Source organism: Nycticebus coucang, chromosome 8, assembly GCF_027406575.1.
Source record: "Nycticebus coucang isolate mNycCou1 chromosome 8, mNycCou1.pri, whole genome shotgun sequence".
Lineage (NCBI taxonomy): Eukaryota > Metazoa > Chordata > Mammalia > Primates > Lorisidae > Nycticebus > Nycticebus coucang.
Genome location: NC_069787.1, coordinates 132,407,434 through 132,435,009, shown reverse-complemented (window position 1 = coordinate 132,435,009; position 27,576 = coordinate 132,407,434). Strand labels below are relative to the sequence as shown.

The window sequence follows — 27,576 nt, the reverse complement described above, 5'->3', positions numbered from 1 at the left end:
GGGTTACGCACAGATCTATTTCATATGCTGTTGTAGCTCCCATAAAAATGTCTAATGGATGGGTAAGTTCCGGCTTCCCTGAGCAACAAGCAATGTTAAGTTCCTCTTTGTGTTTTATGGGTGTGTTGAGTTTTTAAATCACTGTTACTTTTGTTTCTTCTGAATTTTATCTGGTCTTATCCTTTCTTATTTGTCTTTTTACTTATGCTTTTCAATGATTTATGGTCTGGAATATTTAGCACAGCAATGCAAACTTTGCTCTTTGCTCTCAGAAGATGACTATCATCCACAGCAAATGAACACCACCAGTACATGGTTAGGGCCATCTTTATTTATCTGTTTCAAATAAATACATGTATATATTTAATATACAGACATACATATTATATATAAGTGTGTGTGTGTGTGTGTGTGTGTGTGTGTGTATATCACACATTTATAGGTTTGTAGATTGGTATATATTTCTTAAACCTGGGTATTCCCTAGGGCAGGCCAGGTGCTTTTTGACTGTGGAACAGTGACTCAAAATCTTATCAGCAAGTTTGCCTATTGAATATGACACTTGTCTTGATGTCAGTAATTGGGTTCAAAGCCACCTGCGTCAGGGAGATTATGAATTTTGCCCTCTTATTATGGGTGAGGACAAAGTCAACCCAACTAGCTCTGCATATTGGAACATCTGGATTCACAAGTTGTACTGATTGTGATTTTGGGACTTGTCAGGGACAGTTGGGAAACAGCAACGTGTTTCTATTTTTTTCCAATGCTTTTTCTGTTTCTAAAAACTACCGGAGGCAATAGCTCATGTGCCATTCTAGCTCGCCTAGTCCTACTTCCAGAAAAGCCATTGAACATGACTTCTCGGCAGCTACATGTGGTTTTTATTCCAGTAACTGTCTCCAGTCTGTTTCTGTGGAGTGCAGTTCCAGCCGGGGACAGCGTGCTCCTCGATAAGATAGATGAGATAGCGTCCTCTTATCTAGGCTAATACCTCCCTCCCAAAACAGATCGGTTTGGAGGTGAAATGATAAAGACAAGGCATCTCTCAAGTTGCCTGGTATACACTAGGTGCTCTTCCTTTGTCCTCTTCCCTTTCAATTTATAGGAAGGAAGTGTTTTATGGAAGATAATTGGCATCATTTGGGGCCAAGCTTATGTGACTTGATGGATGGGCCCTGAGTCCTGTGCTTGTTTGTCATTGCCGGCACCTTTGCTGAGTGATGTGGGTTAGCAGTTGTGACTATGGAGGCCGGGAAGTCCCACGACAGGCCACCTGCAAGCTGAGACCCTGGGGTAATGGTAGTGTGACCCAGTCCCAAGGCCTCAAATCCACGGAAGCCAATGTTGTGACTCTCAGCCAAAGGCCTGAGAGCCAGGGGGCCGTTGGTGTTACGTCCAGGGCACCTGGAGTTGTCCAAGGGCGGGAGAGGAATGCACCCCATAAGATAGACCCTGTTTTTATTTATTAAAAGGCTTGTGGGGTCAGGATTTTGTTTGTATATATATATATCAAAATTGAAAGTGTGTTTGAAATATTTTTAGCAAATGCAAGTTAGCTGAAATTTTAGGGAGAACTCTAATAATATCTCTAATATTATTCTTGTATACATAGTATTTGTACTAATTTTACTGAGACTGTTGTTTTACTACGATATAATAAGTAAGGATGATAACAGTCAAATTGAACTGAGAGTTACATGATGAAAATGATCTCTTCTTAGACCTAGGCTCACTCTCAGCCTGTTTCCTACCACCACGTTTAGTGATTAAAATTTCCTTCCCAGAAGTTTATCTTGGTACATCAGCACACACAACACGTATGTGCACGTGTGTTTTCAGTGTCTGTATCTGCTGTGTCTTTTCTCTAATGTTTACACAAATGAGACCTTTATAAAAATAGGGGAATTACTTCATCTCCTACAGTTACACTTAATATATGTTAGCGTCTTGCCACATCAGCACACAGTCATCTGTCTCATTCTCTTAGGGGCGACATAATATTTCATTGTGCAGAAACAATAGCATTTAGTTTTCGGATCTTTATTAAGTTTTCAGTATGTTGTGATTATAAACACGGCCCTGGACAGGCGAGGGTGTAGGTGGGATGAATTCCTACTTCTGTAATTTTAGGTCAGAGGGCATGTGCATTGACCTTGTGGTAGACATGGAGAAATTGTTTTCCAAACAAGCTTCTAAAGTTTGTAACCTTCTTCTATAGAGATTAGAGTGCACGTCTCATGTGCCTTTGCCAGTACCAAACACTACCAAACTCATCGTATAGCAAATTTAATTTTGCTAGACGAAGGTCTTCAAAGTGATAACCATTAAATACCTATGAGGTGCCTCTTGAACCATTAAAGAAAATTCAAATATGTTTAATAGCGTCAGCAGTATTATCTTGAAAGTCTAGTTCTTTGGGAAAGCATGCCTGGCGCCTGCACGGACCCTGTCTAGTAGGCCGAGGGTTGAGGATCTTGTGTCATCCACCACCCCTGGTGACAGTTCACCATATGCTCTGCTGTTCTTCTCTAATGGGGCCGTGGCCAGGCCTTCTGCCTTCCTGATAGGGACTTCATTTTTGCCTCTAAGTAGGTCATGGTGATTACTGGTAATCAGCTCCCATGAGCTCGTTCTCTTCAACATCTAGAAACTTTTCTAGATGTGTTTTGGTTTTCAGAATAGTTAAATTCTTTTCTAAGATCACGCAGAGACTCAGAGTCACAGCGAGGACAAGAGCCTGCCCCTTGCTGACCAGAAGCTCAGTGTCCTCATCTTAATTATTTATCGCCTGCCTGGCACCGGGCACGTTGTGGTCTCATTATTTTTAAAATGGGAATTGGACTCCCTGCCCCGTTCACTTCAGAAAAATCAGATGAGGCTGAAGTAAAAGAGCTTCGAAAACTATGCAACTAAAGCGTGCCTTCTCTGCAATCTCTATCACAGTTCAGTGTGAGAGCGCACATGGGGTCTTAGTAAGGAATTTGTCACTTACTAGCGATGCTGAACGTCCTGGGGTGTTGGTTTGCTGGCTCTCTACATCTGCAGACACACGCTTTCAAAACTGCACAGCCACCTGTAAGGTGCCCTGTGAATCAGGAAAGCCATCTTTAGTCATTTTGAATATGAAAAATGGAATTCTCCACTCGTGTTGGGGCATGTCACTTTTATTCATTTCTCTACAAAAGCAACAAATATGGTGGAGCTGTATTTTAAAATTCTTGAAGATATCAGGCATTATTATTGATGTTTTATTTTTATTTCGTGCTTGTTTGTTACATGTTAACAACTAAATTTGCAAGCAGGGAAACTGTATTTGTTTTCATTAAAAGGCGAAATGTATTTAGTGATTGTGTTTTGTTTTGTTTATATGTATTGAAGGTCAAGTGGCTATCACTGGAAATCTGGAAAAGTGAGTAAATTGGGTAATCACTCACACGTGATGTCTCAAAGCAAAGGAAGTGTTATTAAGGTAAGAGGACACCATCTGATTTTCAGGCGATTTTCTAAGCAAGAGACGCAAATTATTTTTTTCTGGTCTTGTATTTCCTGCCGAACTCAGGAATTTTCTACTCTTATTTCAACAACTTTGCATATTATCAGGTTTTTGATTACTTTTGGTATGTTCATATGCAACTTCCATTATTCAGTTATGTTTTTGTTTTTCATCTACAAGTTGATTTTTAAAAATTTACCTCGAGGTGAATTTTTCCATTCTTATTTTTTTTTTTTTCCAAATACCAAAATGGAAGTTTTCCATTTAGTTTGGTTCTGGTTTAAAGTGTGGAAACAGAGCTGTGTTTGTTCTATATGAAGGTGCACGCCAATGTTATTGGATCTAACCCATGGCAGTCTTTATTTCTACCTTTGTATTATATGACATTTGTTTAATGATTTTACATTCTGCATGAATAATAACTTATGACTCAAATATTGTTGATTCAATGTGTGCAACTACCCCCCAAAAGGAACCATCCCAGTATCCCAGCCATAAAATTACTTTATTTGTACCACATTCATAATGTATAACATTACACAATATTCAAATTGTAACTAGATAAGTGTCTTTATGTAAAGGAAAGTTTTGCTTCTGGATTCTTTGTCCAAAGTCTGGACCCATGACTTTGTAAGTATTAACTTACACGACTTTTTATTTTTTATGCCCCTGTCATTAAACTTTCATTGGGTCACTTGGCATGGTGCAAACATCTTAGTCAACATTTCTAAACCTTTTGGCTTCAAACGACATTTTATTTTGTAGTGTCATCCCCTCAGTGAAATAGGTTTATTAAACTTTGTGTTAAAATTTTTATAATTCACTGTATTTTTCAGATAGTGTTTCATGTTTCAGATATCATTGTAAATATAATGTATTAAAAATGCAGACTCTTTTTGACATATTTACTTAATGGCATTTATTCAACGTTTTCTTTGTTTCGTATTAAATTATCCTGATTTGCAAGGAGGCCCTCCTCTACTGTGAAAGATAAGGTGCATACAAATATTTATATTAAAATTCAACATATAGTTTTTGCTACAAACATTTAGTATATGAGCAATATGTGCTTGAGAAATAATAGTTCTATGTATATTTGAGAGTAAACAAGGTATATTCTGAAGGGGAAAGTGGTGAATAAATCACAATCTTGGTGCCACCAATGTATCTGTCCCCACTTCCATCCTAAGTGGAAGATACAAGATGTGGGGGTGGGAGCTGTGAAATGTGGGTCTAGAGAGTGAAATGTGGCAGGAAAGCAGCAGGCCTTCAGTTCCAGACTCAGGAGTCTTTTTTTTTTTTTTTTGCAAAACATCATTTATTAATTCAGCATTTTTTAATCATATAAGAAGCATCAGTAGCAGCAGCAGAGTGAATTAGTCATAGCTTTTCTCCGATGCTGTTTTGTAAAAACGGCTTTTGCTAACATTTCCTGTCCCAGGGACCTGCACTGTTTGATCTGTACACGGTTCAAGAGTCTTAATGCTTTTTCTTGGTGAATGGAATTCTCTGACGGTTTTTGAGTAGGAGGGTGGTAAGGTTTAGGTCATCCTTCATGACGGCCAATCTAACTGAGATACCTGTTACATCTGGGGTTGAGATTATAGAGCCAGGTGGCCGCCAAACTGTCTAATCCTACAACTCATCAGAAAATCTTACATGTGTTTTGAGCGTGGATTTCTTAATGCCTACTCCTATTTACCTCCCCAGAGAATTTAGTTACGTCCTTACTAACTTACTAATATATTATGTACACTGTAAAACCAAATACGAAAATTAGACAAGGATGCCGTAAACTTAAACATACATAGAGGTTTCTTTTGAAGGAGTCAATGTGCCCCCTAAGAATTTGTAAAAAAGGAGAGATGTGTGAAGAACAAAACTGAAGGAAAGCCTGAGTGAGGAACATGTGGGCAAAGGAACTTTGACATTTACTTGGTCTGTTTTAGCACGAGTCAACCATTCAGGGTTTAGCTGCCTTTTCTTTTTTTTTTTTTTTCATTAAGTGCTTATTTCACGCCTAAGAGGCAGTTTTTATTATTACGGTTTGACAGACGAAGCCACTTCATATCGAAGAAGTTAAATAAATTGCTCAAGGTCAAAAGTGGGGGCCCAGATTTACAATGTGAGCTCTCAGGCTTGTTCTGAGACAGTTTGCTAATTTTTCGTTGACGGGAGCCTGAGAAGAGAAAGGATAACGGGAGTGGAATCCAAACCGCGCAGCTTTGTGGAGGACAGAAGTAAAGGAAGGCATTTTCAGAAACTATGGGGGGTGGTGTCACCGTCGTCCAGTGCGTTGTGTAGTGAGAGAAGCTTCTGGTGTCGCTTTAGACCAATTTTTCCCAAGGGAGTAATTTTACTTTCCAGAAGACATTTGGCAATATCTGGAGACATTTTCAGTTGCTATCACAGACAGGGTTTCTCTTTTTTCCTAAAGATTTGTAGTGAGTCCAGGCCACGGTTGCTGATAAACATCCTACCACATCCTGGGCAGCTCCTCCAACAGAAAATTATTTGGCCCCAAATGTCAGTGGTGGTGAGTTGGAGAGAGCCTGTATTAGAACAGGTAGATCCAAATTCTGAAATTCTCATTTCATCAAACTGTGGTCTTAGACAAATCACTTAAGCTTTTGAGTCTCTATAGAACATTTGCTAGCATGCATGAATAATCCTTGAATACTCCTCAGAGCTCTGAGTAACTACATGTAACACCACATATCATGGAACGTTAGGTGACAGTCACGTTAAAATGCCTATTTCTGGAGAATGAAAATAAAAACCCTGAGTTGGGTGATTGGGTCATATTAGATGTGAATGGAGATGTTCAGCACCTGGAAGGAGAGGAGCAATGAGACTGTCTTTACAGCAAATGTGAGCAGAGGGTGACCCAGCTGGAATCCAACAGGGCGAAGGGAGGACTTTATTACATCGTGGTTCTTTCCAGAATTGGTGAGAAGCTGTGAGATGGTTTGTAGGCTGAGGGATGGACATTCTAGTAGAGGAAAGATTAAAGACGAAGATGAGGGGTGACAGTTGTTCAGTGCGTGGTCTTCAGAGAGGTGGCTCATTGGAGAGGCTGTTACCAAGGAAAGAGGATACTGTTTTTTTTTTTTTTTCTTTCTGTGACAGGAAATGTGGAAGAAAAAAACATTCTTTGTGAAAGTAAATTTTAGAGGTTGTGCTGGATAGACGGTGAGCTAGGACACTGGGAAATTGTTGTGGGAAGAGTTCAACGTTCTTAGTAAACGTGAAGACATTGTCATCTGCTCAGTTTGAAGAAGGGCTATCCGGTGAATGTGGGTTCTTGGGACTGGAAGGAGAAGGTTCGCAGCCGTGCTGTGGGAATCACAATTAGGATTTAGCTGCAAATGAACAAATGAATTGCTAAAAAGGTATAAGGGCCCCCTGGGGTTACTCAGTGTGGATTCCTAAGAGACCCAATGCTATTATTCCTTCACAGTGACCACAGGAAGGAGCCAGGTGGCTGAGGTTAGTGCTGAGAGACCTCTGGGTTTGGGATTTGAAGGTGTGGCTGCCAAGGTGCAGACTTTGGTCATAATGCTGCAAAGCAGGGCCTTTAGTTGTTCACAGTGGCCAGCATACTGGAGGGTCTTCAGCGCCAGCTGCTGGGGAGTATGTCAGCTTATCTGCCAGGAGCATGAGGGAGACGCATGAGCAGATGGCTGGAGTTCAGGCGAAAGAGGACCCTAGATATCAGTAGGGGCCTTAAACTGATGGGGGAGAACTTCATAAAGGTGGCCGTGCCGAATGCCGATGTGGAACAGCATTCTGGGAGCAGCAGTGAGGAGAAAATAAGAAGATTTTTCTTCTCTCCTGGTGAATGAAAGGCAATGGAACAGGAGCTGTTTCCTCTGGGGTGTGCTCCTCCTTGGGTTGTGCCTAAGGAAAGGTGATTTTCCATAGACGTAAACTTTAGGATGAAACACTTTTAGGAAAGGTTTAAAACATAAGATAGGCAAGTGACTTCTTAATAGGGGCTCTCTGGGTGGAAGGTGTCTGGGTGGAATGACGGTCGGCAAGGACTAGCAACAGTCTGCAGCTAATTGGGCTGAGAATGTCAATGTCTGTGGGGGTGGCTTGTGGGGCCAGTTGGGCCCAGTGTGGCAGGTAACGGCACTGGTGAGGCTCTGGAGAGGCTGGGGAAGGCCGGAGCCTGACGCCACTGGCTCAGACGTGTGCTGGACCCGCGGAGCTGCCAGGCCCTGACGGCGTCCCTTTGACACCTGCTGGTGAAGGCAGAAGTGGGTTCGTCAAGTTGAAGTGTGTCGTATCTCTGATGCTTTAAGGTATACACACGTATGTAAACGTATGGGCAGATATCTGTGTATGTGGGTGCGTATGCGTGTGTGTGTGCACACGTATGTGCAGACTTGGTCCAAACTTACTCCACCTCCAAAACCTTTCCCAAACAGATAAATCAGACTTCTGAGAAAATTCTGTTTGTTTAAAAATAGCAGCCAGCAATTTTTTCATCGAAATATTTTTATGCAGTTTGAATCATTTGAAGTAAATAGGGTAATATTCACACAGGAGACAAAATATTCATAGTAATAAAAACTAACTGTAAAAATTTCCTAATACTGGGCTCATTTTGCCTTGGCCTATTGATCAAGCCATGCTGTCCAGGCAACCTCCAACCACACTGATCAGGTTTGCATTCAGATGTATCATTCAGGTAATCAAATTGGGTCATTTGGTTATGAAAAATAAAATTATCTATAACTTGTATAACATTACCCGTTTAAAAATAAAAATGTAATTCCTATAAAAACGGATTCCTTCCATCCTATTTTCTTTCTGCTGTGTTTGGTACATGGCATTGGGCCAGCTCCTTCAAAGCATCTGAACAGTAAGTGCCCCTTTGAAGCAAAGCTACGAGATTCACTGAGAATAATTAGGCCTGAATTTCCCAAGATGACAGCGGTCGTCACAGCCACAGATAGAGAGACAGCCATTGTTCTCACACTCCCAAGTACAAATTGAGCAATTGAGCATGCAAATTGCAAATTGAAAACTAGCCAAGAATTGACAGTGTCTACATAGAGGCGCACCCTCCTCCAAGCTCCTGTGTGCACGCTAAACGTTGGCTTTAATAAGATCAACGCACGTATGTTCAAGTGTAGGCTGCTTTATCTCACACAGTGTTAAGATGCAGGGATTTTAAGGGATTATCTATTTGAAATACCTAGTAGTGGATCTTATTTACTCTTTGTGGGGGAGGGTCTGCAATACAGGAAAATCAAGGACCACAAATACTATATTCGAAGGTTAATGCATCTGTGAGGCTCGCGTGTGTTTCTCTGTAGTGGACAAATAAGAGAATACTGTTGCTTCTGACAGTTGTGGGATCAGAATGGCTCAGTCACAATTCAGTGTGTATTTAGTCTATACAAATATTAGACTTCGTGTGTTTGAGGAAGAGCAGAAATTTACGAAGGAATTATTGAACTGTTACAATGTTTGAATGCTAGCACTTTTTGTCTCAAAATCATCTTGTGATGATATATGGCTTTTGTTGAAAAATAATTTATGGTTGTGAAAAACCGGTTTATATATATTTCCAAAATTTATTTTCCTTCCCATAAATTTCTCTTTACAATTTCTTTTTTTTTTTTTCCTTTTTTTTTTTTTTTTGGCCCGGGCTGGGTTTGAACCCGCCACCTCCGGCATATGGGACCAGCGCCCTACTCCTTGAGCCACAGGCACCACCCCTCTTTACAATTTCTTAAAAGGTCTACAGAGGCTTTAAGGATGATCTCCTATTAATTTATATCAGTCTTTCAAAAACAGTTTTGTTCAAGATACACCAAAGTATGGTACAGATTTCTAATATTTTTGTTAATAACTTAAACTTTCATTGAATGGATTGTGTACCTGACAAATATTATCTGTTTTATGAATACAGCTTTCTGCTGGAAAAGTGAAATTAAAATTGCTGAAGGAGCAGATTCAAGGTAAATAGATTACCATAATATTAGATGTTAAAGATACAATTTTTCTCTTTTATACTTGAATTACTACAAAAATAAAGTACTATAATTGTTCATGCTGTATGAAGATTCTAAACCCCCAAATTACGATAATTTTCAAAATCAATTTTATTTAATTGAAATAAATTGAAATTTCGCTCTAGGAAATTAAAAGAGTATTGAAAAATTTGTTTATACAGGTTAGCTATAAAGTTCTTGTGCAATTTAATCATCGTTTAAATTTTTAAATTTAAAATCATCGTTTAAATCATTAAATTATTTCACAATAACAAAAACCAAAAATATAATTTGAATTTGTAGTAATCCAAAGGAAAAATATGTTTTTCTGAAAGATAAACACATTTAATTTAAGGGGTTAAGAAATTTGGATTAAAACAGCACATGAACTTTACGGCCACCCTGCATAATATAATATTTATTTAACATTTATACACATATATGTTATAAACATGCCGTGTTATAAATGTTTAGAATTGGTTTTACGTGGGCTTCAGTTTGACGCAAAAATGGGAAATGTGCACAGAAAAACTAAATGTATTTTAAAGCGACTGGTCTAACATTTTTTTTTTCTTCTAGAGCCAGTGAAACAACCAGTTAATAATAAAATGGCAAATTCTTTTGGAAGTGAAAAAGCCAAGACGAAAGGGCAGTTCTGTGGACAGTGTGAGAAGAAGGCTGCCCTGCTGGTACGTACACCTGATAAGCATTTCGGGGAACCCTCAGAGCCCCCCAGCCCAGCTCGTTTGGGGTGGTTTTCTGCTGCTTCTTTATCACCGTTACTGTGGGTGAAGCGTCAGGCTGTGGGGCCAGGCCAGCCCCTCACCAAGTCCCCTTCCCTGCTGCTCTCAGTCTTAAGGACATCGCCTTCCACCGTGTTTTTGCTCCTTCTCTGCAGACCTGTTAGCCCGCAGGCACGCTGCAGGCCTCCCATCTGAAACCAAAACCCAGACCCAAACTCCACTAAAAATTCTGTTTTGGGACCTCCACATCTCTGTCTGACCCCATTGTTATAAAACTCTCCTGAAGAGTTGTCCACACTGGCTGTCACTGTCTACTTTTTAATTGAAAGATAATTTGCTTGCTGTGAAACGGGTCTTAAATGCACAGATGGTGGGTGCCCAGCGTGTGCCCCCCCCACCCCCCAAGACTCAGGACGTGGCTTCCACCCCAGAGAGGCCCCGGGCGCCTCTTCCACTCAATCCCCACCACAAAGTCAGCTGCACTTCTGATTTTGAACACCGTGGGTTTGAACTTCGCACGAGTGGGAGGACACAGTATGCACCTTGGTTCCCTTGCTCACACACACCAACAACATGCGTTATCTTTCCTGTGGGGCCTCGTATCTCTTGGAATTGCAAAAGTCAAACACGGCTTGAGTATTACAGTTTTAAAACCATTTTTTTCCTTTCTCAAAGCGTGTATTCATTTTTGCCACTTTCGGTGTGTATGTTTGTGTATCCTCCGCTATGGACACATGGGTTGTCTCCACATTTTAGCTGATATTGCTGGGGGCATGAGTGTATATATCTCCTCAAGAACCTGCTCTCGATTTTGGGGGATATACACCCAGAAATGAAATTGCTGAATGTCTGTTTTCTCTTGAATTCTTTCCATTCAGTCCTGGGTATCCACGGTTGTTCAGAATCTGTTCCTATGAAGGTCACTAGCAACTTCCACATTCTTAAATAAAATGATCAACTTTCAGCTCTTAATTTATTAGGAGCATCTGATGCAATATTTCTTCTCTCTTTCCTCCCGACTATCTGAGCTTCCCTTCCCCTGGGACACCCTTTGCTCCTGATTCACCCTAGTCTGATACCTGAGTCTTCCCAGTTGTCTTTGGTGGTTTCCCGTATTCCTGAGCTCTAAATATTGGCATGAGACAGGGCTCAGCACGCAAGCCTCTTCTCTAAACTCTCTACACTTGCTCTCTGCATAAACCAATCCACTCTTTTGGCTTTAAACACTGAATGTATATTTTTGATTCTCCAATTTATAGATTGCCTCAAACTTCCCCCCTGAACTTTTGACCCTAACTGTGAACTTGACACCTCTAGCTGGACTTGGAGGTCTAGTAGGCTCCACTAACTTATCATGCTCAGAACCGAGCCCGCACTTTCTTTCCCATAAATGTTCCTTCCCCACCGTTTCTTCATCTAATCTCAGTAAACATAACTCAGATGTTCCCTGCCCAATTAAAAAAGCTGAGTTGTGCTCACTAGTAATGTGACATACTTAATCACAGTTTAATATATATTTATTTGTTTATATTCTGCCTATCTACAATGTAAATTTCGTAAGGGTGAGGGTATAATTTGTTTTCACTGCCTCATGCCCACCACCTCAAATTATGCCTGCAGTGGTGTAGGCACTCAGCAAGTAGAGAATCATTTCTCTCAGAACAATTTTATGATATAGATTTTTATTTAGACATATTTGCCTTTCATTCAGCACTGATGATACTCCCATATATTTCACAATTTTAAATACTACATAGATAGGAAACAAATTAGTTTCCCTCTCAAATAATTTTATGATTCATACTCATCTTTCCAAATGATGTTGTCATTTCAGAGAACATGTCCATAATTGTTTCTGACTTAATGTTGGCAGACTTAGTTAATGACAGTTTTAACTGTACATCTAATAAACAGGCAATAACAATATTGAATGTAAAACCACGGTTCTTGGCAGTATCATGATATTTTTATTACATCATATTATTTTCTTGTTTGATATATTGGTAGACAATAATTTACAGAATCTTAACAAACTACAACTTATTTAGAAATGTGTAAAAAAGTATGAGAGCTAAAAGGAACTTGAGTTGGAAGTATGAGAGCTAAAAGGAACTCATTGGTTTAATTGAATTGTTGGGACTGTGATCTGAAAAAGCATTTGTGTGGGAACTACGTACGAGTTAGTGTTTCCTGTGAGTGCTACTTTGGGGTGAGCACTTTTCAAAGGGCGTGGAGCTTGAGCAGGGTGACACAGGAGATAGGGCTTGACCTGGAGATAAAGGAGCTGTGATTCCAGAGAGAGGGAAAGGAAGGAAGAGGTGTACCCCAGACAGGATAAATAGGGTTCACCTTGACTGGGAGGCTGATGAGAGGGACGGTAGGTCCAGTCATCGGACAGCTGATGTGCCTGAACATGGCTTATGCAGAAGCCAGGATGTAGGCCTTAGACAAATTACAAGGAATTTTTGCTAACATTTTAAGAAAGGATGCTCTTTGATTTGAAATAAAAAATAATATTCCATGATAGTTGCCAAAAACACAAGAAGCTGCTTAAAAGTTCAAGTTAGGCAAATCTAATGAAGTAGACTCTGATGTTGTCACACTCAGGTTATTTTGTGTTCTTATGTTCTGTCATCACGTGAAATGATTCTGCGGACCAGAGAATTGGAGTAAATCTATGCACAGACACACAAACCCACCCTCTCCCACACGTGGGTATTCTATGCATAAAACATATAAAAATGTGTCTAAGAGTATCTGTGTATACATATACTACATATTTCATGGAAAATTGTTTTAATCTCAGCTTCACCTGCTGTTAGGTACGTGACCATTAGCAAATGGGTTAATCTCCCCTCATTTCTGTTTCCCGTTTGTAAACTAGGGTAGAATAACAGTGTTTCACCTCCAGGTTGTTGAGGACATGCTAGTTAACGCCTGCAAAGCATCCGTCACCCCGCTCAGCACACAAAGGACAGGCACTATGTTGTGTTTTCGTTGTTGGCAATTCTTTATGAGCAGATGCCTTCACTTACACTGATGGCAAAGATAAAGTCCCCAAATTCCAGATTTCTTATATATTAATTTGGCAAGTGTGGATTATTTTATTAAACTCAAATGATTCCTGAAGGCTTCCTACAACTGACTTGGCATTCATCAAATTAACAAGATCTGTGTTAAAACTACACTTGGGTATTCCATCATTGAAGAAGCTTCTGCGGTGGGATGGAGTCCTTATTTACATTTTAACATGTTTCTGCCAGTTACACAAACTGCCTAAAAAGATTTTCCAGTTGGCGGTCATTTTAAGCCAATTTAAATCCAAATATGCTTATATCACAAAATAGAGAAGCTTACTCTGCAGCTCCAGCTTTGATGCTCCAGTCTGCAAATATCCTTCTGGCTGCGTTCATTAAAAGCCTGTTGTTAACAAATAACTTGGCTTTGGATTATACGCACACACTGATTTTCAGTTTTCTATGGTATATTGTAAAAACAGTGCCAAATATTTATGAGAAATTCATTAAAATAATAGCAGCTATGTCAAGTGAAAATTATTCAGAATACATTTTGAAATCCATATCAATATAGCAAGCATATATTTATGTAAAATTATAGTATTTAAATGGATTTTATTCTTAAAATTGTGGATTTCGAATAACGTTTTTATTCCATTTCTCTAAAAGACGTAAGCTCTTAAATACCAGTTAAAAGGGTAGGATTAGCCAGTTCACGATTCTAGGGATAGTGAGTATTTTTCTTTGGCTTGAGTAAATAATTCAGTCTGTATGGCTAATCACATTTGAAATGAATGCATTTTGAATTTGTGTGTGGGGGGTGTTGGCAAACTTTTTCTTTTTCCTTTTATAAATTTCAGAATATTACGGGGACCCAAACGTTTTGGTTGCATTTGGATTTTGGAAAGTGCCTGACCATGCAGTCATTTGGCATATTAGATTTTATTTTGTTGCAGATCTTATCAAGATTTTTCAAAACAGATGGTGCCCAATTTGCCATGGTTCCAATTATGACTTTATGAAGGTGCAAAGTGATATGCATTAAATATAAATCATCCTCCAAGTTTTGAATTTTGATTTTTTCTTGGGCTGGTGAACTGAAGCACAATAATTGTGTTGCTGGGTGACAGCAGCAAGCCACAGCTCTCTGTCAACTGTGTGATCATGAGGGTAAAAAAAAAAAAAAGCGAGATGCTTAACACTTTATTGTAAAACGAGTTATGATTTTGCTCAATTTTAGGCTAATGTAAGTGTTTTGAGCATGTTAAGTTAGGCTGGCCTAAGCTAGGATGTTTGGTAGATGAGTTGTATGGTGGATTTATTGGGCAATAATCTCATTGTAAGTCAAGGGGGATCTGTAAACGATCAGCACCTCGGTGAGTGGTCGATGGTTAATTTAATGATTAGTAATGTGTGTCTTAGATTGTGGTGCTGAAACCCCGTCTCCCCAGCATTAGCCTGTCTGACTGTGGACGGATTCGCAATCCTGTTCCTTTGTTATTTCATCCTGGCGATGAAGACACAGCGATCCCTCCACCGTGACGGGGTCGGCGTGAGGACTCCACATGACGGAGGGTCACATCTCACTGTGCTCCTTAAGCACGGAGGAAGTGCCACTAAGTGCTGTAGATCTTGTTATTTGTATTTATTCTATTTATTCTAGTCTTCTTTAAAGTTTCTTCTCGTTACATAACTCTTTAATACTTTTTTAAAAGTTTTTTTTTAGTGTCCTGCTCATTTTACATTTAATGAAACTGGCTACTTTATTGTAGGAAACCATGTCCTTACACAGAGACTTTCAATACACGTTTTAAAAATTAGCGGACTCGAAAAGTCTCTTCTTGGGTTTTTAATACACGAGTAATTTGAATTCCAGTGCATTGTTTTTTTTTTTTTTGTTGTTGTTGTTGTAGAGACAGAGTCTCACTTTATGGCCCTCGGTAGAGTGCCGTGGCATCACACAGCTCACAGCAGCCTCCAACTCCTGGGCTTAAGCGATTCTCTTGCCTCAGCCTCCTGAGTAGCTGGGACTACAGGCGCCCGCCACAACGCCCAGTGCATTGTTAATCAAACCGTGTGCTGTGTGTGGCCCCAGCATGGGCATCACATGGGGGCTTGTTAGAATGCAGGACCTGGGTCCCGCTCCAGGCCTGTGGAGCAGAGCAGGCACTGACCGAATCCCTGGTGACCTGCAGGCACGTCGCAATCAGAGAAGCTTCCCCTATCGCGTAGTTCAGCACACTGTGGACCAGTACAGGGCAGAAGAGCTCGGATGAACTCTTGCCAACCTAGCCCATCTGCTTTATTATAAAAAGAAGAGGAGGGCGGTGTCTGTGGCTCAGTCGGTAAAGCGCCGGCCCCATATACCGAGGGTGGCGGGTTCAAACCTGGCCCCGGCTGAACTGCAACCAAAAAAATAGCCGGGCGTTGTGGCAGGCGCCTGTAGTCCCAGCTACTCGGGAGGCTGAGGCAAGAGAATTGCTTAAGCCCAGGAGTTGGAGGTTGCTGTGAGCTGTGTGAGGCCACGGCACTCTACCAAGGGCCATAAAGTAAGACTCTGTCTCTACAAAAAAAAAAAAAATAAATAAAAAATAAAGAGAAGAGGAAGGAGAAAGAAGGAGAATGGTGGTGGGTACTGGGAAGGGGAGTGAGAGGTTGAAGGAGCTGTGGTGGCCTTGATGGAGACATCCTGACTCCCCAGCCCTCGTGCTTTCTTATTTGAGCTCATGTTCATTCATTCTTCTCCATGGGCTGATCTGGAGAAAGTGAGGTCTCTCTATCTTTTGCACTGTGGTTGGTCACACCATCGAGGGCGCTAAGCCACACAGCAGCTGTAGGAATCTCATTTGTAGTAAAATTCCATTTTTTCCTTTTACTCTTGCCTGTCCCCATCATAGGTTCAGGTATATTACATTATTCACCTCACTAGCACATTTGAAAAATTACATTTTAGCATCATAAAGAATTGGAAGGTAAATATAAATTTGCCCACAATCATTTTATCAGTCATAAATGTTGCGGGGATGGTCATGTAGTCCTGTTCGAAAAGTCTAAGATTTTTTAACTTGCTTTTTTTCCTTTGGGGACTCTTCTAAGAATATCCTTTAAAAGCCTTACTTTGAGAACCGTCAGTGAAGTACCTATCAGGGAAACGAATGAGGATTTGGGGAGGCCAACAGTGCGTTTGCAACTAACTGTGCCATGTTAACCCATGCGGAAATGTAGACAAACTCATAAAAATGAAGGCGTTGGGCAGTGCCTGTGACTCTGAGTAGGGTGCCAGCCCCATATACCAATGGTGGCAGGTTCAAACCCAGCCCCGGCCAAACTGCAACAAAAAAATAGCCGGACATTGTGACGGGTGCCTGTAGTCCTAGTTACTGGGAGGCTGAGGCAAGAGAATCGCCTAAACTCAAGAGCTGGAGGTTGCTGTGAGCTATGATGCCACAACACTCTAATGAGGGTGACAGAGTGAGACTCTCTCTCTAAAAAAAAAAAAAAGACAAGAAGGCGTTTTCACCCAGAGATAATGCCATTTAGCTTTTACCAAGTCAAGAAATTTGATTTGGGCTACTGGTTATTTTATGGGTTATTCAAAAATTGTACATACAAACTTGCATCTAATATATATACTAAAACCTACACTGCAGCTACTAGCTTTATTCTGTATGGAAATGATTAGTATTTTCAAGTTAGTTTTCCTCGAAGAGTTCAGTCTTTGGTGGGATAAATATAAAAACTCTGTCCCAGGGTTTTTTGTTTTTCTTGGGAAGGGGGTTATCAATTAAGAGGACATATATGTATGTAATTTGACAAACGAATATGATAACAATGACATTTTTATGCAAACATTTTCTCAAAATCATATTATTATAAGTGTGTTTTTTAAAAAAATTATCTTTGAAGGTGTGCCTTGAATGTGGAGAGGATTACTGTTCCGGATGTTTTGCTAAAAGCCACCAGAAGGGGGCGCTAAGGCTCCACAGAACGACTCTCCTGCAGGTAGGCCTCCAAATGCTTCAAGTGCAAGGTGCCTGTACAACGCTTGAACATGAAGATATTTGAAACATATGTAATTATTTGGAACTCAGGATGATTTACATTAATTCATAAAATCGTATATGTACAGTCCTAACATGTGTTTTAAAATTACGTTGCTGAACATGAATCTAGATTGCATTTTGGTATTTAAAGTCTGTTTTAATAGTAGCTGCTGCAATGCTCAGCTTGGAGTCCTCAGATTATGCTTTCCATCTGTGAACTTGGCACTTAAAAATTAGACAATATTTTCATCTATTGTGATTTAAATGAACACATGGATAATTTTAAATATTGTTTCTATGTAGTTTATAAGTAGAAATCTCTCATGTTTTCTTTTCATGTTTATTTTAGACTATTTGTTTTACTTATCTTCACTCATTTTCATTCAGATCAGTTTCTCTTTCAGGTTTCTGCCTTTCTTTCTACCTATAAAGTTTTATTTAACCTTCTATACTCATTGCTTTTTGAGATGCCTAAAGTCACCAGGCCAGGTACTTAAACTTCTGATACTTAAACAAAAAATATGGTTAGATAGAGGCATGAGATTACACTGGTTACATTAAGTGATGTCTTGATGTGTTATATCCTTCATTCGTTTTACACTAATGCATTCAATAGGTATTTATGGGGTACCTTCTAGGAAGCAGGGTCTGCGCTGGGCGGTGACCTTAAATAGATTTTAATACTGAGGCCTGGAAATAAGAATAAGAACAGGAAAACTTGTATAAAAGGTTAAGGATTTTAATATTATAGGCAAAGGCAAGGAGATGATCAGATCTGAGTTTAGAAAGATACTGGTAGATTTCAAAATGTATCTGTGAAGGGCAGTGATGACCCAAGTTATGATAATGACAAAACATAAAATTGACCTAACTCATGTTTACTAAAGATACTCAATGTTTAGTGCTTCTGGGCAGAAATGATGGAGCCCAAAACTGCTGCTTATTTCGCTGATTATCTTGTAATCTGATAGTCATGAAAGTGAAAATTAATCTATATAAAAGTGAGTCAAATTATTAATATATAAATAATACAGCATTTATATATATAATATTTATATAATTATTAACATTTAAATAATAAAGTGCTCTAAAGGCACTGTGCTTTGGAGGTAGATAGGGTAATATATTGAACTGAGTTTTTCTCTTGTGTGGGTGGGTATTAGATCAACTACTGGTTTTATATTAGTATTGAGTATATGGGATATTTGGCTTTTCATTCTTGTGATACTTTACTGAGAAGAACGTGTTTCAACTCTGTCCAGGTTAGCACAAATGATGTAAAGTCTCCATCTTTTTTAATGGCTGGATTGTATTCCATGGTACACATACGCCACAGCTTGTTAATTCATTCCTGGATTAATGAACTGTGATATATTGGATTCATTGGATCTATTAATCCAGTGCATGTAGGGCGTTTCTACATCTTGATGATCATAAATTGAGCTGCAATAAACACTCTAGTCCAAATGTCCCTATGGTAAAATGACTTTTTCCTTTTGTGTAGTTGCCTAGTAATGGTGGGATTGCAGAATCAAATGGAAGGTCTATTTTGAATTCTTTGTGGATTCTCCATACTGCTTTCCAAAGAGACTGTAATAGTTTGTAGTTCCACCAAGATTGTAAAAGTGTTCCCTTCTTTCCACACCTGTGTCAGCAACTGCAACTTTGGGACTCTGTGATGTGGGCTGTTCTCATGGAGGTTAGGTGACATCTCATGATGGCTTTGATTTGCAGTTCTCTGATGATTAAGGACGATGAGCATTTTTTTTCCCGATGTTTGTGAGCCATTTGTCTGTCTTCCTCAGAGAAGGTTCTGTTCGTATCTCTTAAGACAGTGGTAGATGGGATTGTTTGCTCTTTTTTTGTTGTTGATTAACTTGAGTTCTCTATAAATTCTAGTTATCAAGCCTTTGCTAGATTTGTAACAAGCAAATATCTTTTCCCATTCTGAAGGTTGTCTATTTGCTTTACTTGTTGTGTCAATAGCTGTACGGAAGTTTTTCAGCTTACTTAAGTCCCATTTGTTCATTTTGGTTGTTGTTACAATTGCCACTAAAGTCGTCTTCATAAAGGCCAATATCCTTTTTCCAGGCCAATATCCATGAGAGTTTTCCCCATACTTTTTTCTAGAATTTGTATCATTTCATGTCTTAGATTTAATTTTGTTATTCATACTGAGTTAATTTTTGGAAGTTGTGAAAGGTGTGGGTCGAGTTTCCATCTTTTACAGGTGGTTATCCAGTTCTCCCAGCACCATTTGTTGAATAGAGATTCTTTTTCAGGTATGTGCTTTTGTTTGCTTTATCAAAGGTAAGATGGCAAGTAAAGACTGGTTTCATCTCTTGGTTTTCTATTCTATTCCATATATCTAAGTCTTTATTTTTGTGCCAATACCATGCTGTTTTGATTACTGTGTACTTGTGATATATAGCCTGAAGTCTGGTAGAGTGATGCCTTCAGCTTTGTTCTTATTATAACAAATTGTCTTTACTGTACAAGTTTTTTTCTGGTTCCATAGACAATGAAGAATTTTTTATTCCGGTTCGTGGAAGTATGCAGTTGATAATTTAGTGGGGGTTGGATTAAATGAAAGTGATAATTTTTTAAAGGTAATTCAAGGAAATATGTGCATGCAAAACCCAATAATTTTAAATGAAGAGTTTTGGGGCTTTTTGCATTTAGAGTCTACATATAACTGAGATCATACCATATTTTTTATGTACACGTCTTGCTTATTTCACTTTTGATAGTGTCCTCCAGGTTCATCCATGTCGTCAAACTTGACGGTATCTTCTTTATAAAGGCTGAATGATATTCTATTGTGTGTCTGCAGGTAGGTGTTCCCACCACACAGAGAAAGTAGCCATGTGAAGCCACGGGCACTGCAACATCTTGACTGCAGGTTCCCTGTACATGTGTTATATCACATGCATATACGTGTGAGCCAAACACCACGTTTTATACTTTAAATATTCTCTCTCTCTCTCATATATATATATGTTTTTTGATGCAAACTGTATCAAAATGTGATGCATATTTCCACCTGTAACTACAGCAAAGTGAACACAGTTTTCCTATATATTTTCGACTCGTGCCTGTCATAAGGGCCACCTTTATTGTAGCACTTAATAAGAAAGAGTCTTCAGAGAGCTCACGTAGTCTGCACAGCTGTACGTTCCTTCCAAGAGGGCTTCTGTTCTGGTTAGTACTTCACTTTCCCCAGTGTCCTGGCCTTACCAACACTTCCTGACTTGAATCCATTGCCATTTTCTTCCTATTTCCATCCTCTTTTTGGCCTTTCAGTGTTTTCCAGTCGTTTTGCGTTTTTCTCTCCTTGTTTCCTTCATTCTCTCGTCTCTCTTCCTGGGCAGTCAGGCTCCTGTTGTACGTTGGCCTTACTGACCACGGTCAGCAGTGAAGGCTTGTCTCTCTCTGCTTAGCCCTCGCTAACTGGTCCTGCTGTGTTCTCGGGTCTTCACGGTTCTGGTGAACTGTTGAAGCTATGGGGCTTTGTTGACTTACAACTTCACACCTGATTTGAGAAGTTAGGTAAGCTTTATTATATAAAAAGTAATCATTCTAGGCTAAGGCCCATTTTGCTTCGTATTCTAATAAAATGTGGCCAAATTTGACAGCTGAGAAGCCCTTCAGCCCCTCCCATGCTTCCCAGAGAGCCCTGTCTGTTCACAGTCAGGAGGGAACGTTTTGAACCAACATATCTCGTTTTACTTAAGAGATACATCCTGAGAAATGGGAAGCGAGTTATTTCTATTTACATGTTGACTAACATGATTTCAAAGGGCCTTTCTTTTGATTTATGATCAATTTATACTTGGAAGTCATTCAAAACACTCCAAGTATCTTTGCCTCCTGCAACCTCTGTTAAATAGTTAATTATCTACAAAATACAGGATAAGTGCAGGAAGGAAATTCCTGTGGATGAAAAGTCTGCTTCTCTATATAGGAAGATTATCAACAGTGAGGGCTGAATGAGCGTTTTTTCCAAGTGAAAAATGAGGTCTTAATACATCAGGCATTCCCATTTCCTCTTAACAACATAAGATCAGATGGAAGAGACGAGGTTCATCAGAGAGGAAAGGAGCTGGAAAAGGGCAAATAGAAGACATTCTGTTGTGAGATGACAGGCACAGGGGAGTTAGAGTAAGCAAGGCATTAATACGTCTCGGTAGGCATGTTTGCTTAACTGGAATGGCGATTTTCTTAACCAAAAAGGAGAAACCATGGGCAGGGGAGGGTGGTAGTTATGGAAGACGAGATCGTTGAGGCAGAACTCCACGTTGCCTGCCACAACAACTGTCGTTTGGTGTTGCTGTTGCTGTCGCAGCATGCCTGAGGCTGGGCGGTTTATAAGGAAAGGAGAGTTATTTAGCTTACAGACTTGTAGGCTGGGAGGTGCCAGAAGCATGAAGCCTGCATCTGCTCGGCTGCTGGAGAAAGGTCTTTTTTCCTAACAAGAGGAGAAGATCAAAAGAGAAATGCATCTGTGCCCAGAGGCAGAGCCGGGGGCGTCCTGGCTTCCCAGCAGCTCAGGCTGCGGGAGCTCCTGCCAGAAGTAATCCCACTTCTCAAGAGGAAGAACTCACCCCAGATCCCAGGAAGGGCACTATGCCAGCCATGAGGGATCCAGCCCATGACCCAAGCACCTGCCACTGGGCCCTACCTGGCACCTCTGCCACATGGGGGTCAGATGTCAACATGGGACATTTTTTTTTTTTTTTATTAAATCATAGCTGTGTACATTGATATGATCAGGGGGCATCATTCACTAGCTTCACAGACTGTTTACCAAGTTTCACATATACCCTTGTAAGATGCACCCCTGGTGTAATCCCACCAATCCCCTTCGCTCTACCCACCTCCCCCCTCCCTCCCCTCCCTTCCCCCTTCCCCCTATTCTTAGGTTGTAACTGGGTTATAGCTTTCATGTGAAAACCCTAAATTAGTTTCATAGTAGGGCTGAGTACATTAGATACTTTTTCTTCCATTCTTGAGATACTTTACTAAGAAGAATATGTTCCAGCTCCATCCATGAAAACATGAAAGAGGTAAAGTCTCCATCTTTCTTTAAGGCTGCATAATATTCCATGGTGTACATATACCACAATTTATTAATCCATTCGTGGATCAGTGGGTACTTGGGCTTCTTCCATGACTTAGCAATTATGAATTGGGCTGCAATAAACATTCTGGTACAAATATCTTTGTTATGATGTGATTTTTGGTCTTCTGGGTATATGCCCAGTAGAGGGATTACAGGATTGAATGGCAGATCTATTTTTAGATCTCTAAGTGTTCTCCATATCTCTTTCCAAAAGGAATGTATTAATTTGCATTCCCACCAGCAGTGCAAAAGTGTTCCCTTTTCTCCACATCCGTGCCAACATCTCTGGTCTTGAGATTTTGTGATATAGGCTAGTCTCACTGGAGTTAGATGGTATCTCAAAGTAGTTTTGATTTGCATTTCTCTGATGCTTTAAGATGATGAGCATTTTTTCATATGTCTGAAGGCCACGCACCTGTCTTATTCAGAGAAGTTTCTCTTCAAATCCCTTGCCCAGCCTGCGATGGGATCCCTTGTTCTTTTCTTGCTAATGCGTTTGAGTTCTCTGTGGATTCTGGTTATTAAACCTTTGTCAGAGACATAACCTGCAAATATCTTCTCCCATTCTGAGGACTGTTTGCTTGCTTTACTTACTGTGTTCTTGGCTGTGCAGAAGCTTTTTAGTTTGATCAAGTCCCAGTAGTGTATTTTTGAAGCTGCTTCAATTGCCCGGGGGGTCCTCTTCATAACATACTCGCCCAGAACGATTTCTTCAAGGGTTTTCCCTGCACTCTCCTCTAGTATTTTTATAATTTCATGTCTTAAGTTTAAATCTTTGATCCAGTGAGAGTCTATCTTAGTAATGGTGAAAGGTGTGGGTCCAGTTTCAGTCTTCTACAGGTTGCCAGCCAGTTCACCCAGCACCATTTGTTAAATAGGGAATCTTTTCCCCACTGAATGTTTTTAACTGGCCTGTCAAAGATTAAATAACGGTAAGTAGCTGGGTTCATCTCTTGGTTCTCTATTCTGCTCCAGACATCTACTTCTATGTTTTTGTGCCAATACTATGCTGTTTTGATCACTATCGATTTGTAGTATAGTCTGAGGTCTGGTAGCGTAATTCTTCCTGCTTTGTTTTTATTTCTGAGTAATGTCTTGGCTATCGAGGTTTTTTCTGATTCCATATAAAATGAAGTATGTTTTTTTCAAGATCTTTAAAGTATAACAGTGGAGTTTTAATAGGGATTGCATTGAAATTATATATTGCTTTGGGTAGTATGGACATTTTAACAATGTTGATTCTTCCCAGCCATGAGCATGGTATGTTTTTCCATTTGTTAACATTTTCAGCTATTTCTTTTCTTAGAGTTTCATAGTTCTCTTTATAGAGATCTTTCACGTCCTTTATTAGATAAATTCCCAAATATTTCATCTTCTTTGGCACTACTGTGAATGGGATAGAGTCCTTAACTGTCTTTTCAACTTGACTATTGTTGGTATATATAAAGGATCCCGATTTATGAATGTTGATTTTGTAACCTGAGACTGCTGTATTCCTTGATCACTTCTAAGAGTTTTGTAGTAGAGTCCCTAGTGTTTTCCAGATATACCATCATATCATCTGCGAAGAACAAAAGTTTGATCTCTTCTGACCCTATATGGATACCCTTGATCGCCTTTTCTTCCCTAATTGCAGTGGCTAAAACTTCCATTACAATGTTAAAAAGCAATGGAGACAATGGGCAGCCTTGTCTGGTTCCTGATCTGAGTGGAAATGATTCCAATTTAACTCCATTCAATACGATATTGGCTGTGGGTTTGCTGTAGATGGTCTCTATCAGTTTAAGAAATGTTCCCTTCTATACGGATTTTCTGAAGTGTTCTCGTCATGAAGGGATGCTGAATATTATCAAAAGCCTTTTCTGCATCGATTGAGAGAATCATATGGTCTTTGTTTTTTAATTTGTTTATGTGCTGGATTACATTTATAGATTTACGTATATTGAACCAGCCTTGAGACCCTGGGATAAAACCGACTTGGTCATGATGTATAATTTGTTTGATGTGTTGCTGGATTCTGTTTGTTAGGATCTTGTTGAATATTTTTGCATCTATATTCATTAGTGATATCAGTCTAATTTTCTTTTCTTGTTGGGTCTTTTCCTGGTTTAGGGATCAGGGTGATGTTTGCTTCATAGAACGTGTTAGGTAGTCTTCCTTCTTTTAATACCTTTTGGAACAGGTTGAGTAATATAGGTACTAATTCCTCTTTAAAAGTTTGGTAGAATTCTGACGTGAAACCATCTGGTCCCGGGCTTTTCTTTTTAGGGAGGTTTTGTATGGTTGATGCTATTTCCGAACTTGATATGGGCCTGTTCAGCATTTCCACTTGATTCTGTCTAAGTCTTGGAAGGTGACGTGCTTCCAAGTATCAGTCAGTTTCCTTCAGATTTTCATATTTCTGAGAATACAGTTTCTTGTAATATTCATTAAGGATTTTTTGGATTTCTGAGGAGTCTGTGGTTATTTCGTCTTTGTTGTTTCTGATTGATGAGATTAGAGATTTTACTCTTTTTTTTTCCTGATTAGGTTGGCCAAAGGTTTATTTATTTTATTGACCTTTTTGAAAAACCAGCTTTTTGATTTATTGATCTGTTGTATTATTCTTTTGTTTTCAATTTCATTTAATTCTGCTCTAATTTTGGTTATTTCTTTTCTTCTACTGGGTTTGGGGTTGGAATGTTCTTCCTTTTCCAGTTGCTTGAGATGTCCCATTAAGTTGTTAACTTCCTCTCTTTCCGTTCTCTTGAGGAAGGCTTGCAGTGCTATAAATTTCCCTCTTAGAACTGCCTTTGCAGTGTCCCAGAGGTTCTGAGAGTTTGTGTCTTCATTGTTGTTTTGTTCCAAAAAGTTGGCGATTTCTTTCTTAATCTCATCTCTGACCCAGCTATCATTCAGCATAAGGTTATTTAACTTCCATGTTTTTGTATGAGTATGCAGATTCCTGTTGTTACTCAGCTCAAGTTTTATTCCATGGTGGTCCGAGAAGATGCATGGAATAATTTCTATTTCTTTAAATTTACTAAGGTTAGACTTGTGACCTAAGATGTGATAGATTTTGGAGTAAGTTCCATGGGCTGATGAGAAGTATGTGTATTCAGTTTTGTTGGGATGAAATGTTCTGTAGATGTCTGCTAAATCCAAATGTTGGATGGTTAGGTTTAAATCTAAGATTTCTTTGTTCAGCTTCTTGTTGGAGGATCGATCCAACACTGCCAAAGGAGTGTTGAAATCTCCGACGATTATGGAGCTGGAGGAAATCAAGTTGCTCATGTCTGTTAGAGTTTCTCTGATAAATTGAGGTGCATTCTGGTTGAGTGCATAGATATTAATAATTGAGATCTCATCATATTGAGTATTACCCTTAACAAATATGAAGTGACCATTCTTGTCTTTCCTTACTTTTGTTGGTTTAAAGCCTATTGTATCTGCAAATAAAATTGCAACACCTGCTTTTTTCTGATTGCCATTTGCCTGAAATATGGATGACCATCCTTTCACCCTGAGTCTGTATTTGTCTTTTCAGTTAAGATGTGACTGTTGTATGCAACAGATATCTGGCCTGAGTTTTTGTATCCAGTCAGCTAACCTATGCCTCTTTAGAGGACCTTTTAAGCCGTTCACATTAATGGAGAATATTGATAAGTCTGGTGAAGTTTTGGGTATCGAGTTTTTCAAAAGTCCAGTGGGCATTTTTAATCCTTTCGCCAGTGTGGAAATTGGAGTTTGATCTGAAGTTTCTGAGTGAGTTTACTTTTGTGGTATAGGATTGGGTTGGTCATTACAGAGGATAGGTCTGAGAATATCCTGAAGAGCTGGTTTGGTTATGGCAAATTTCTTCAACATCTGAATGTCATTAAAGTATTTAATTTCTCCATCATAAATGAAACTCACTTTAGCTGGATGCAAGATCTTGGGTTGAAAGTTATTTTGCTTTAGGAGATTAAAAGTCAGTGACCACCCTCTTCTGGCTTGAAAAGTTTTAGCAGAGAGATCTGCAGTCATTCTAATATTCTTCCCTTTGAAGGTAATGATTTTCTTTCTCCTGGCAGCTTTGAGGATTTTCTCCTTCATATTAACTTTAGTGAAGTTAATTATGATATGCCTGGGGGATGTCTCATTGGGGTTGAGTCGTGCTGGGGTTCTGAATCTGTCTGCCATCTGAATTTCAGAATCTCTAGGCATGTCTGGAAAATTCTCTTTCATCATTGCATGCAGAAGGGTCTCTGTGCCCAGCGAGGCCACTTCATCTGTTTCTGGAACTCCTATGATTCGGATATTCACCTTCTTCGAATTATCCCAGAGGTCTCTGAGAGAATGATCCGTTTTTGCTCTCCATTTCTCTTCCTCTTTGAGAGTTTGGGAGCGTTCAAAGGCTTTATCTTTGATGTCAGAAATCCTTTCTTCTGCTTGCTCCATTCTGTTACTGAGGGATTCTACTGTATTTTTCATATCTTTGAGGGCTGCAAATTCTTGCTTCAGTGTGTCTAAGTCTTCGGTGGTTTTGTCTTTAAATTCGTTAAATTCTTGAGACAACTTTTGAATTTCTCCTTGAATTCCTAATTCCACTTTGTTAATCTTGTCTGCAATCCAATTTCTGAATTCGATTTCTGACATCTCAGCCAGTTGTTTATGAATGGGATCTTCAATTTCATCTGGCATATCTTTCCTTTGGGTGGGGGTTGATCTATTCTGGTTATTCATGTTACCAGAGTTTTTCCGCTGATTCCACCCCATGGTTGTTTTACTCCCTCTGATTTTTTCACCTGGGGCTTTTTCGAGGGCCAGTACAGTGTTGTGGCCTGAGAATTGGGGCCCTGTCTGGTGTGGTGGGGCTATGTGGTTCTGTCTTGTTTTCAGCTGGTTTCTGTTCCACCCTAGTGAAACAGATACTCTGGATTGAAGTCTCAGCTGTGGACAAATATCAGCAATTAAGTAACCCCACCCCCACCGGCAAACAATTGGAAAAGAAAAATCAAACCTTCCAACCACCGTGCACCCAGGGCACCACCTGATTTGTCCTCAGGCGATTGGTTCAGTTCAAAATGTCCAAATCAATTGTCTCAGTCTGCACCTGTCTCAGGTGAGAGAGTTTAAGAGGTCTCTGGGAACTGGATCACAGGGGTCTGGTGACTGCTCTGGTGTGGCTT

General features: G+C 39.7%; 1 protein-coding gene across 1 annotated transcript in view; it reads left to right on the top strand.

Moving 5' to 3' along the window:
* The window catches only part of ZBBX (zinc finger B-box domain containing), a 122,612-nt gene that overhangs the window by 5,958 nt on the left and 89,078 nt on the right, over positions 1–27,576 (top strand). The window contains exons 4-7 of the mRNA XM_053598858.1: positions 3,379–3,469; positions 9,420–9,468; positions 10,081–10,190; positions 17,168–17,263. Of these exons, the coding sequence (XP_053454833.1) occupies positions 3,379–3,469; positions 9,420–9,468; positions 10,081–10,190; positions 17,168–17,263 (346 nt within the window). The remainder of the gene's footprint in view (positions 1–3,378; positions 3,470–9,419; positions 9,469–10,080; positions 10,191–17,167; positions 17,264–27,576) is intronic.